Source organism: Rattus rattus, chromosome 17, assembly GCF_011064425.1.
Source record: "Rattus rattus isolate New Zealand chromosome 17, Rrattus_CSIRO_v1, whole genome shotgun sequence".
NCBI lineage: Eukaryota > Metazoa > Chordata > Mammalia > Rodentia > Muridae > Rattus > Rattus rattus.
Genome location: NC_046170.1, coordinates 12,999,092 through 13,012,473, shown reverse-complemented (window position 1 = coordinate 13,012,473; position 13,382 = coordinate 12,999,092). Strand labels below are relative to the sequence as shown.

The 13,382-nt window shown below is 42.8% G+C and overlaps 1 protein-coding gene and 1 pseudogene across 1 annotated transcript; one reads left to right on the top strand and one right to left on the bottom strand.

The window, feature by feature from the left end:
- Nucleotides 1–2,526: 2,526 nt before the first annotated feature.
- On the top strand, nt 2,527–6,255 carry LOC116886609 (disks large homolog 5-like). Its single transcript, XM_032888119.1, has 4 exons — nt 2,527–2,647; nt 3,682–3,841; nt 5,286–5,429; nt 6,075–6,255. Exons 1-4 carry the CDS (start codon nt 2,527–2,529, stop codon nt 6,253–6,255), a joined length of 606 nt encoding a protein of 201 aa, XP_032744010.1.
- Nucleotides 6,256–11,092: 4,837 nt separating this feature from the next.
- Nucleotides 11,093–12,745, bottom strand: LOC116886608 (annotated as a pseudogene).
- Between the last annotated feature and the right edge of the window lie 637 nt (nt 12,746–13,382).

Here is a 13,382-nt window from a genome sequence, read left to right as displayed (position 1 = left end):
AGGTATGGGGACAAGACCATGAAATGAGGTGTTGAGATGGGAAACCAATAATGTGTTTGTTGCTGGAATTGAGTTGCCTCAGCTGTGTTGCTCAGCCGGCTCAGTGCCCATTCAACCTCACTCTGTTTCTACAGAGGAACTCAAGGTTTGCCCCCAGCCGCCTGTGAGCCAGATATTGCACAGAAAGACCAGGACACAGTGCTGCTTTCCCACTCCTCAGTTATGCTGGGTTTCCCACTACTGTACTTGTACACACAAGAACAGTGTGGTCAGTTGTTATAGGTATTTGTCATTTCTTACACAGGGCAACAATGATTGACTACACCCAATTCTATAAAGAACAAAACTCAGGAAACCTGGACCTTGGCAGCCATGTATCAAGAAACATCTAGGATGGTGGGGCATGAATCCTACCAAGCAATGAACTCAGATAGATTGTGTTGCCAGAAAGATGTCTGGTTAAATAGCCCACTAGATTCACATTGTATCATCTTGATTTAATCTAAGGACAAAGAAGTGGAGTATCTCTGATGGCTTTCTTCTAACCCCTTGAAAGGTTCACTGGGGTTTGACCTCAGTACCTCATTCTTCTTGCTGGGGCAGCAGCACTCAGGGAAGCTTGAGATTGCCGTAGGCACAGTATTAGGCTAGAAATGCTGAGTAGATAATATTAAGTTGTTCAGATGGTGATAACCATTTCATTTGTTCTTAACGTGGACCTAAGAAAGACAGATCGAGGTCCTTAGAATAGAAAGATCATTTCCAGTTCTTCTCTACCATTCCAGAATGAAAGACTGGTCGGCAGAGAATCGTCAAAATTCCAGAATTGGTAGATGATGCTTTGAATGAAGGGTGGGTTTCAGTGCTGGTTTTAGACAGGGTCTCAATTATCCCATGTTGTCCTCTTCCATGCTCGCCAGGTTCATTTTGAGCTCAGATAAACCTGCTTCCACTTTCCAAAGGATAGTCTTACAGGAGGGGCCTCCAAGGACTGTGAGGACATTCTTAGCCATTCACAATTGAGGTGTGTAACCCACAGCTATAACTTTATCCACTTTCTCCCAAGTCTACCAGCCATTTCAGATCGTTGCTGTAATATGCCTGACAATCAAGGACACAGAAAATTAACTCGATACACAGCAAGGACATGGCAATCATATCCTGTGTCGTTATGTATGTTCTGGATGGGGTTTGTTAAAACGACAATATTGCACAAAGCTTTATATAGGACCCATCAAATGAAGGGTCACTATGCATTGTCATATCTAAAATGTCCTAAGGAGAACTGACCACTGGGCCACTATTCCTGTAACTTCATATGAGAAGCTTGTGCTTTTTGTTTTTTTTCTTTTCTTCCTTCTGTCCTTCCGTCTGTCCGTCCATCCTTCCTTCCTTCCTTCCTTCCTTCCTTTCTCTCTGTCTGTCTGTCTTTCTTTCTTTTTTTCTTCTTTCTTTCTTTGTTCCTGTTTCTTTCTTTCTTATGTATTTATTTATTTATTTTGCTTTATGAGTTGTCAGGAAGATAGTTCAAGTCATGGCTATGCCCCCAAAATCTGAGCTATGCCTCTGATCAATCAGTATTAGTGTGTGCATTCAATAAAATAACTTGTTCTTTTTTTTATGACAATAGATGATTTGTGTTTTGTGGGGTGATCCATGAACCAGAAGGGAAGATGCTTGTTTCTTACTCTGTCCACTGAGTCATGTCTCTAGGCTTGTCCTACCCCTTTGGCTGCACCCCACACATCTGCTGACTATTTTGTTTTTCAGATAGAATTGCGTGTTAGAGCTTAGAGAGGCCTGTAAGCAATCCTGCTTTGGTAACTTAAGTGCAAAGAGGAGAGCCCCACACTCAGCCTGAGGGTGCATTCACTGGTGGATCCAATATTTCAGTTTCCTCTGCTAACAGATCACCACATTGTTGCCAGGACCATAATGAATGCAATTCTTTCTCCTAAGGAATCTGGTGGCAACTGTCAAATGTTAGGCACAAAGCTTCAGGTTGTACCCATAACACACACCCACATTGCAACCTACCCTGCAGGCTATTTCTGGGTGTGATTTCATGCACCTGCACATGATGAGACAGGAGACCTCTTTGGCTACTTATGTAAACTGGTGTGATTTCTCAGTAATTTTTAATGGGTAATATTGCTGAGTGAGGAGAATTTGAGGTAGGATGAAACATTTCTGTGCAGGGATTGGGAGGAAGCACTCATTTAGATACATAGCAATGACTTAGGTTTTTCCAATCAAGCCTAGAGCCAAATTTGGCTTTGGAAGCATGTGGTGCTCAGTGGCTATGCCACAGGGAAGTCTCCTGAAAAGGGCACATCAGCTTTTGCTCAGTACAGGGAGAACATTAGCAGGGAGGCAAAGTCTGTTCTCCGTGACATCAGCAGTCCCTTCGTGGACATTCTATTGTCTCCTAGAGAGACCTTGGAATCCCTGTGATGTCACCAGTGTTGTAGTGACAACCAGTTCCCTATTTTTCTCTCTTAGTGTCCAAAGGATATATCCACAGGCATGTTTGCCCGTCTTCGCGGGCGCTCTGGGAGAGTTGATTTTGATGGAGAAGAGTCTAGAGTGAAGCAAACGAAACCTAAAAGTAATGATGGACACAGGACGTGGTCATGTGGAATGTGGAGTAAGTTCTGGGCAGTGTATGTTGAGCTTCCTGTCAGGGGTGTGTGTGGGGAGCTACAGCTGGCCTTTATAGCAATGGGCCACAACCACTGGAACATCTCCAAAGATATTGAATTCCATGATTATCACAATTCCTGAAAGTCGAGGTTTTCACATCACTAGTTTCTCCATACCCAAATGGAGGATATGATAATGCCTATGCTATCATTCTGTGAACTTCTAGCCTTTACTTTTACAGTGCATTCGGTATGTTAAATTGGTATAATAACACCATCAGGAGTCATGGAGGCTATAACTTTTCTGAATTAAACAGGGCATCAATGTACTTCACTGTCATTGCTTCTTTAAATTGAGTGGCTATCTGACAGTAGCAACAGGGAGAGAATGGTGCTCCTGGTCATGACCTTATCTTCTTAGAACTGCTCTGACTACCTCTGGCTGGCAGGGCCAGCCTTCCCTTCATATATTAGAGGTTCTGTGTGGCAGATATTTTTTTACAGTAGCCAAACTATTTGGAGCAGGTAGAGAAAGAGCCTGTAACCTATTGGCACTTCTGGGGCATTTGTCATTTCAGTAGGGGGAATTAATAAGTCTGTTGACCATGTCCTCCCCCTGCATGACTTTTTAATCCAAAGTTATTGGACTAGAGTAACAGTGTAGGATATCTGAGTATCCCTGATCAATCAAGTCATTGTGGATGCTGAATTGATGATCTGACTTCTGAAACCAGAGGGGTGAGGGTCCTGAAACCAGGTTGTAGCCTGCGTACCTGATAATAATCCTGGAGAAGCCATCTCTCTGGTACTTGTAAGCCTGTGTCGGCGGGCATAGGGAACACGTGGCTGCTTACATCTCTTGGTCTCTATATAGTAGTGGGGGAACTGAGATCCACTTAGGAGGCCTTTTAAGCATAGACCAAACTCCTTGCAGCAACACTGGCTTCCAGGCATGTTCTCCTGTTTGGGCCTCAGGGTGGTCTGTGTATGCTCTATGCATTCTCCCCATGCAGGTTCACTTATGTTCTTCTACCTACAGAGGCCTGCAGACAGACGTCATCCCCCGAAACTGTCCTAAACAAGGTGCAGGGCAACGAGGAAGAGGAGAGGCTGATTAGAGAGCTCGAGCTAACTACCCAGGAGAGAAATGAGCTGAATGATCGCCTCCTTTATGTGACAGATGTATCCATGAACAAGAGGTATGCATTGCTCCAACGCTCTTGTGTCATTCACCGCTGTGTAGTATCACTCTCATCTTATCCTATTAAGGTGGTGGGCTCTAGAATGCTGTGCCTCCCGAAAGACCTTGTCCTAAACCTCGTCTCCCGTATAGAGGAGATTGAGAACGTGACCCTTAGTGAGGAGTGAGTTTGGAAATGGACTCTCTGGTTCCTCCAGTTGAAAATCTGAACTTGTGATCTGAGTGAAGAATTCAGGGATAAAGTCACTGGAGCATGAGTTCCCAGTGTATACTTGGAAAGCCCTCGACAGGTGGTAGCTTTGCCAGGTTCTAGGTGCTGTGAGTTTGTGGAGAGTCTTTGTACTTGCTAGGAAGGTGACTGAATGCTGGCATCTCCTGGGAGCAGCCTGAGGTGACAGGTCCCACATTGTTCATATCAATGCTTAACTAGAAGGCCCGAGACTCAGGCCTGTTCCTTCTTGTCTGTGTACCTTACACTCTGAGACAGTAATGGTGCATGCATTTCTACTGATTCTCACTGTGCTCACTGTTTCCATATTTATCTCTCTTTCTCATTCTCTGAGTCTGTTTACTTTTCTTTTCTTGTGGGTGTGTCCCAGCTTGTGCGTCTGTGTGTGCACTTGTTTGAACGAATATGCACAACTTTTCTTTTCTTCTTCTTCTTCTTTCTTTTTTTTTTTTTTTTTTTCGGAGCTGGGGACCGAACCCAGGGCCTTGAGCTTCCTAGGCAAGCGCTCTACCACTGAGCTAAATCCTCAACCCCTGAATATGCACAACGTTTACATGTTTCTATGTCCCTCCACACTTGGAATTTAGGGGTCTGTTTTTTGGCCTCAGGATTTACCTGTATAACAGGTTCATGGAGATGTGAGTGTTTTATTTTGGAAGCCCCACTTTCAACAGTACAGATCTTTGCCTATGTGGTTACATTTGTCTGTACATTTGTATGCCTTGGGCAGATTATAAGTTTGTGGCAATATCTGGTCTCATCTCCAGAATTATGTGTACTGTCTGCCTCTAGAATATTAGTTATTCAGCTTGTAGCATTCCAGTTGTCAAAACAGGAAAAATGAAATCATAGGTTTCTGTGCGTGCGTGAGTGTGCATGCGTGCGTGCATGCGTGCATGCGTGCGTGCGTGTGTGTGTGTGTGTGTGTGTGTTTGTGTGTTGGCATAAGAGCTGTGGCCTAGGCTCCTGATGGCATAACAGGTATGAATGCAGATCCAGCCCTCCTGATTGAAAAAAGTGAGACAGGGAACCCTTTATCTGGGTGCTTAGCTTCTGTTGTCCTGGGCGCAGAATTACAAGTTTCTGAACCTGAAGAAGATCCCAGAAAGAATTCAGAAAGTGTCCTTCCAGGGCTGGGTTAGTACAGGACTCAGCCTGAGTTCCTATAATCCTAAACGCCGATGTTCATTGGGTTCTCTCTTCCTGGGGCCAGCCCCTACTTCAGGCCAAATCCATTTTATGAAAACTTGAAGATAAAGGAGAAAGAGGTCATGTCATTACTGCACAACTTAGACATAAAGAACACTGAACATCGTGAGAAATTTCAGGAGCTCAAGAAGGAGATTAACTTCTATCGGTAAGTACTGGTCAGAAGGGCCATCACTTGGGGAATGGCCATTTCTGCCTTTCTTTGTTCTGGATTGGAGATTCTGCAGCTCTGGTTCCATTACTTCTCTTGTTTAAATATCACTGTGCCGAGGGTCTTTTGGACTCAGTTTCAGTTCCATAAGAGACTGTTACTTATCAGCACAGTGTCTATGCATCTTTAGAAAACTCTGGATATAACTATACTGATTCAGGCATCAGAGTGTTATTAGGCAGACCTGGGCCTCTGGGGTCGTACCAGGTTTAACAAAGCTCAATGTGTGGACCACATGGTTAGCATGACCTTCCCTTGGTTCTACTGTCCTCCTTTGTGGTTCTTTGCCTGCTACTAATAGATGTTGCCCCCACGCATTGGGCTTTCATGGATACTTGTAGATCCCTTGTTCTTTTGGAGAGACATGGACTCTTATTGGTGCTTGGGTCACAGAAACAATGTATTCTTCCCTGGATTGGCCGTTTGCTGTTTGTGCAGCAGCAGCAGCAGCCTTGTATGTGTATGGAGATGTATCCTGTGAAGTCTTTATGGGTATCTGGGTCCTGGTGGAGTCTGTGGGATTTGGCAGTTGGAATGGGAGGAAGAGGCTTCAGGATCTTACTATGCAGAGTGTGTTTCCAGCAACCTGCAGAGCCGGCTCCTGATGGACCAGGCATGTATGAAGAAGAAGTTGGTCACATTGAAGCAGGAGAGCAAGGAGTTACAGCGATATTTGTTTGAGTTGAACCCGAATGATGAAGACGAACAGGAGAAGACCAGCATCCTCCAGACCCAGCAAAATTTGGTAGGAACAAGCAGCTGAGTCAGATTAACAATGTCTGATACCATTTGCCTATCTGATACATCTTTGCTTTCCCCTATCATCTTTCTAATCTCCCCACACCCAATCAGTCAACCACCTCCTGTGATACAGTTATTCATTGCTCTGTCTATGCACAAGTATTCTGGGAAGTTAACCACTTTTCAGAAACTGAATTATTGGCAAGTATACTTTTCTGCTCTTTTTGAAACTGCAGTCCAGAAATGGTGACAGAGGAATAACATATCACATTACTGCATCTCCCTGTGATAGATTGGATGCTATGAAGAGTTTTGAACAGAGTTCTTGGTCGTGTGACAAAGGTCATACAGGGGTCATGTGATGGTTGGAAGCACCTTGCAGGGATAAGAACCAAGTGCAAATGGCAAATGAGTCCTTGTCATTGGCCTTGATCTGGGTATCCTGTGCCCTTCTCCTTTCTTCCTGCAACCCAATTAGTTCTCTTCCTGTTTCCCCGTTCTTGGTTTGCACTGGTAGAAGTCTGAGTAGCAGCTTGTTATCCCACATTACTGTCAGGGTTGCTGGTGATTTTCCCCAGGCTGCAGAGATATTAGCAATGATTTCACTTAAAAGATCAATGTTTTCTGCCTAATGCAGCTGAAGGGAGAGAAGGCAGCAACTTGACAGCTGGTAAGCGTGTCCCCACCAAATCAGTGTCTTAATAGCTGCCTCCTTCTCCCAGGTCTCAGACATGCAGGAGAGATGGGATAGGACGTATCCCAGGAAGACAGCCACCTGAAGAATGAGTTTGTTTCTCAGGAGTTCCCTGCTGACGACCATCCTCAAGTGCCAAAGACTTTTTTTGGGTGAATGTTCCTCATCTCAGTTAATTTTTTCAATGGTTAGAGACCCTAAATTTATCTATCAGTATGCCAGCCTGTCTGACTGAGGTTCTTCATCCCTTTCTCATATCCACAACACCGTTTGAGAGACAACTGAGGGGACTTCCTTGACATCTCGTGTCCTACAACAGAAACAGCAGTACAACTGTGCTTCTAAACGTTCATTAAGAAAACATTGTTAAGAAATATTTTTGGTTATGATTTTCATTGAAGTTTGCTTTTTGTTGTTTCATAGTTATATATTCCTGTTACTTTTTTTCATTTTTTTATACCACTTTAGTTGTTCATTAAAGACTGTTTTTTGTTAACTGTATTCCTTATGAATAAATATTTTTGGTTATGATTTTCATTGAAGTTTGCTTTTTGTTGTTTCATAGTTATATATTCCTGTTACTTTTTTTCATTTTTTATAACACTTTAGCTGTTCATTAAAGACTGTTTTTTGTTAATTGTGTTCCTTATGAATAAAAATTGATTTGTAACTCTTGACTCTTAAGACCACCTTCGTTATTCAATAGTCCTTTCCCCTCTTGTAGCCTTAGAACTGACATCTAGAATTGGATCTTTGCATGTGCGAGGGAACATGGGCTAAACAGTGAATTCAAAGCCACCAAGGGGTACACAGGGTTATAGTGTCTTTTGTGGGGATACTGTGACTTTTTTTTTTATGGACACACACTTTATGATGTAATCACTGCCATACTCTATCCATGCTGTCATGTCTTCTGCTCCTCCTAGTTTTTATCAGTCCACAACACACATTCCTTATTGATTGTGTGCACCAGACATTGAGTAAACTACACTCATTGCTGTAGAGCTGCAGAAAAAACATGACAACTTTCACAAAGGAATATAGAATAATCCTAATCGAGAACCATGTGCCTCAGTTTTTCTTACAATACAGCATTAGTATTAAACCACAAAGATAATGACCATCAACGTCATTTTGGGAAATAGGTTTTTATAGGTGCTGTTTCACTTGATCATTCATATGCTGTGTTTTTTATTGTTGCTGATTATATTTATTTTTATCATTTAAGTCAATGGATCTTTCTTTTCAACTGTATGTCTGGGTCCCTCCTGGGTGCATTTCCCCCATGACCCAAAAGAGGGAATAACATTCTGCGTTGTAGATGATTGTTAGGGACCACGTGGTTCTTCTGAGAGAGCAGCAGATGCTCTAACCTGTGAGTCATCACCACAGCTCCTGTAGGTAGCTTTTGTCCTTCCAGGGCATGTGCGGTAGTAGGTGGACATGATCACCTCCAATTAAGGAGACAGATCTCAGGAGATGTGTATGTACAGGTGGTTGAGCGGTGCCTGCTCAATGTGGTAGGCTGCTAGGCATCCATACCGGGCTCTGGTGCCTCCACTGCTCATTGTGCATTCAGGATCATCCTCCAGCATCACTCAGTTTCAATTCCAAACAGATCTTTCACTTACTATCGATGATTATATACATTAAGCACATCTGATAAAATACAGAAGAGACTAGCCTCCTTCTACAGGCCAACTTGGCATAATGAATTCTTTTGATAGAAAGCAAGATAATTATCTTAATCTATGCAGCTTAGGGAGGACCTCAAGTGCATCCATACTGAATGCAGACTGCAGCTGTGAACACGTATTTCTTTTGCAGAGAATGTCTGTGCAAGCCCAGAACTTAGGTGGGACAGTTCATGTTGCCCCTTTTCCATGGGAAATCTGTGATTGTATTGAGAAAGTATTTTTTCGTGTGACTCATTTCCAATTTATGGAATTAAACTGACTTACTGAGAGTGGAGGTGACTCAGAGAGATAAAGTGCAGAAGAATAATCCAGTATGTCTGCAAATGGATGCTGCCTCATTAGGGCTTTTCAATGCTCAGCAGCTAGAGAAGCAAGAGAGAGGCATTGGTTACTCTCAAGCTTAGGTCCTCTAGTCACTATAAGCCTACCATGACAGGAAAAGAGTCATAGGTATCACAATAGAAACTAGTGACTAGATCTAACCAACCTATCCCATTAATGCTGTATTTGGTGGTATTTTTGGCTCTTTTAGAACCTGGAAGAGTTTTGGGGTTTTCTAATCATACTCATAATTTATTATCCTTCCCAACACTATGTGCTTTGTTCTGTTAATGCTAACAGCGGCATCCAATACCTTGGATATTTTCTACTGACACGTGTGACATGAGACAAAATAGTTGGTGTCATCCCTTACCTAAATAGACTGTCCTTAGAGTTCAGTGTAGTTGTAGGGTCCTTCTTTCCCCTCCAAGAGAGAGAAACATTTCCCGTCTTCAGACAAGTCTGTCAGCCATTGTCCAGTGACTGACTTGAGGTGTCCACATTGTGAGCTGAGTGTCTTCATCCAGCCTGCCCTGTAATTGTTGTAAACGATTAATAGGGTTCCAGCCCTAGGATTTAATTCAGTGCTACAGTACTTGCCAAACACACTCAAAGCCCTGGCTGCCAGCCAAGGGAAAGAAAATAAAGCACCACATTGCCTATCAAATTTCTCCTCCAATAACAGGAGAATGTGCATCGGGTCTTTTAAGTAACTCTAAGCCCCAGCTTCCCCACATTCCATTATTGGTGTATTTTCAGGAATGCTCACTTTATTCTTGGTGTGCAAAGAATGTGCAACATTTCAGTAAAGTCTCTCTCTGTGTGTGTGTGTATGTGCGTGTGTGTGCGTGTGTGTGCGTGTGCGTGTTTGTGCATGTGTGTGTGTGTGTGTGTGTGTGTGTGTGTGTTCATCCTCGAACTCACTATAAACTTTTATCAAATGACCCAGAAGACCATAGAGAAACCTGTCGAGGTGCATTCAGAACTATCCCTTGGCACCTTGCAGGGAACACTGAAATAGTGGGCTGCCTTAAGAGAGCCTCAAACGAGGCTATGCATGGTTTTCAGTGAGATTGTGATGTGCAACACCACAGCAGGGATCAGCAGAAGCTTCATTTATTACATGCTGCTGTACCAAGGTGAGGCAAAGACTCATCCCATAGAGAGTCTGGTAGGATTTGATGGAAGGAAATAAACTCAGGGTTCAAATCAAGCCTTTAGAAACCAAGAGAAAAATACAAAGAGTCAGGGAAACCAAGGTCTTTCTTTTTTTATTTCTTTGAGAAGATCCACAAGAGTAACAACCCCTTCCTCAAAGTAACAATGCACAAGAGAGCCAATACATAAATTAAAAGTCAGCAATGCAATGAGGGACATAACAATAGACGCCGAGCAAATTCCAAAATCATTACTTCTTATTCCCGAGAACATTATGCCAGAAAACTGAAATATCAAGAAAATATCATTGCCTGTTGCCTGATTTTTTGTGTCTTTGTTTTGTTTTGTAGTCCTAGGTTCCCCTTTCCACCATCTTTACCATGAAACTAAATACCAGCTTCCAATAATGCTGTTGCCAAACTTTTCCAGTCTTGAGGTATAATTCTGTTCTGAATTGTTCATGAATTTAACATCTACTTCACATAGAATGAATGCATACTACAGGAAGGGATGACATATTTAAGCTTATTAAAATATAGCCTAATAAGTTACATTTAAATTTTCCATAGCCTTGGAAGTACTAAGTGTAGGCTGGTATGTCATCACTGGATAAACTAAGATTGGTTTTCTAACCATCTTGAGCCACCCGCATTTAATGTCCATATGTAGTGGTGTATTAGGCCCTTGTCTAAATTCTTCCGCTTATGTCTGAATATTTTTCTTCTTGTTGTTTATAAGTCTCTGTAATTTTATTTCAGGGCTTTTATCTTATCAATTCACTTTTATATTGAGCTTGTGCAGTAAGCCATTATGTCTAAGAAGAATAAAGAAATAGCAAACATTAATGTGAATGATCATAATCAATATTGGGGTATTTGCAGCAAAGATATTGAGCTTTTCATTTTCTGGTTTTGTTTCCAAGTCATCTAGAGCAGCACTATAGAAGATCCTAAAGCATAGGAGACACTCAGCAGGTTCCAATGTCATCCTTATGCGCTCACAGAAGCATGGGTGAAGTTCTTTCCAGAGCTCCCAGAGGCTGCAACTCTGTGACTTGAGGAAGATAGAGGCCACTGAGGCAGCCTGTTGCTACCCTGTACAGGGGTAGTAGTCTCCCCATGCTTAGGTTGGACCTGGTTTCTCACACACTGAACTCCAGAATAGACTGCTTCTTTCCCTCCAGTAACTGCTGATTTTACATGAAATCCAGTGGTACTACTTTAATAAACATTAGGAGCTCCATCCTTACTTGATGAGAGCCATTCGGGGAATTATGGGTAGATGTATTTTCCCATGCTGGGTTTCCTCCATGGATACTATGCAGGGATGCATGACTTGGACACTGTCAGTTATTTTTTGGGGGATCCTGTGACTTAGCCACACTCTTCCAATGGTTGCTAGGTAGTATCACTTCTTTTCATGGTTGGTTCTGGCCTTTTACCTAGAATTCCTGAGTCTGTTGTTTCTTCCATTGTCACCCATCAATATCACTATTTAAAATGGGATGTGGTCGATCTCTCGATCCTCATTCTTTCTCTTGACCTCCATGCGGTGTCTGGAAGGCATGCCTCTTTTCAGAGATAGGGCTTCATTTCTTTTTGCTGCATCAAGAGAAAAGTCAGCAGAGGACGCATGAGTTTACAAAGCGTCAGTCTGATTCCTTGAAAATAAGCCATCTGGATCCCCATATCAAAAAGCTCCATGCTTGCTCTCATGTGACTGGGTCGTTAGACACCAGCAACCTTAGGTGACACCAAGGAAAGCTATGCACAATTGTGAGTCCATAGGTTCTTGAACTTCTGGGTGACATTTGCGGACACATCCTCCAGGGAATCCTTACAGCTGGTGGCATCTGGGCTATGTGGACCAGATCCCAAAGGTGAGATATGTGAGAGAAATTCTAGACTATTTTGAAGGAAGCCGTCTCTGCTTTTGCTTCTGTCTCTGTGTGACCTGCTTCTGTGATGTGGATGGGGAGCTCTCATGCCAGTGGATCTCCTCCTAATGTGTTTGTAGTTGCAGATGTCCTGGATGTTCTAGTGCACAGCAGAACGCAGCCCATGCTCAGTTACAGCAGTCAACATCTTTCCGTCCCTCAGGTTATGAGACCTGAGACAGTTGAGGTAATTGCAGTTGCCCTGGGTGAAGTGCTCACAGACTTGGGGTCTCTTGCCTAGCTGAAACTTCATCAAATCTGTTTATGGCTGTCTCCTTTGTAGTAACTCTTGCAGGAAAAAAGTGTCACTTTGTACCAGGAAGAGGGCCAGTTTTTCTTGTTTAAGCCCAGAGAGCTCATGATTCTTCAGGACCTGGAAGCTCTGTTTGTAAAAATCTTTGTGAGAATATTTACAGAGCTTTCTCCGAGACTGTTCATAGTGACCTTGGCTGAGCAGAGTAGGCTTGGGCAATCTATAACAGGGTCCATGGCTGTACAGGCTTCAGTAATAGCCACCACCTACAGAGTTATCCCTGCCTGGAATCCAGTCTCCAATAGCAGTAAGCAATCTTGCCTGTTGTTTTCAGCAGTTCATAGAGCTCTGAATCCAGAGAGTGATCTCGCCCAGCAGTTCTTAATGGGACATGCGACCCCTGTGGATGCACAGAATCTTGGTGATGAAATAGTATTCACTGGGATTAGCCATGATGCACTATTCTTCAGCTGCTCAAGCTGGTGAGTTGGACTCTGTATCATGGAGAATATAAACTGAGAAAGAGGATAACACATGAAAAGGAAATAAAATATCCAATAAAAATTAAAAATAATAATGCCAGCTTTTCAAGAGAATGAATGGGAAGCATGGGCCTTAAGCAGTCAGGTTCTCCTCAACAATGCATGCTGGGTTCCAGACTGGACATGAGGCCCCCTGAGCTTGAAACTGCCAGGCTGCTACTGGAAAGAGAAGTTTCTTATTTATTTTTATAAGTCTCTCTATTTTTCTTCTAAGGCTATCATCTTATAGGTCCACTTTCCCAATGAGCTTTTATGACAAACCATTATGGTTAAAAAGAATAAAGTATAAAATACCAATATGAAATAATCATAACCAGAATTGAACTAATTCCTGTGAAGTCATTTAGCTTTTCATTTTCTTCTTCTATTTTCAAGGCACCTAGAGTAGCACTGTACAAGATCATAAAGCCTTCTACTATGGGTCTACCTATTGATTACTCTCTCCTTGGGGACTTCTTAGGTGACTTACCAAAATCTGATTGCTTTTCAGTTTGTTCCCAGCAGGTGTGATCTCTCTGTCCACCGGCCTTGCCAAAAGTTGCAGACCC

What these genes read in the sequence shown, in the direction of transcription:
- LOC116886609 (XM_032888119.1), top strand. Translation starts at nt 2,527, where the DNA reads ATGTTTGCCCGTCTTCGCGGGCGCTCTGGGAGAGTTGATTTTGATGGA. An exon ending in GTGGTCATGTGGAATGTGGA is followed by an intron (nt 2,648 to 3,681) that starts GTAAGTTCTGGG and finishes TTCTACCTACAG; the next exon opens with AGGCCTGCAGACAGACGTCA. An exon ending in AAGGAGATTAACTTCTATCG is followed by an intron (nt 5,430 to 6,074) that starts GTAAGTACTGGT and finishes GTGTGTTTCCAG; the next exon opens with CAACCTGCAGAGCCGGCTCC.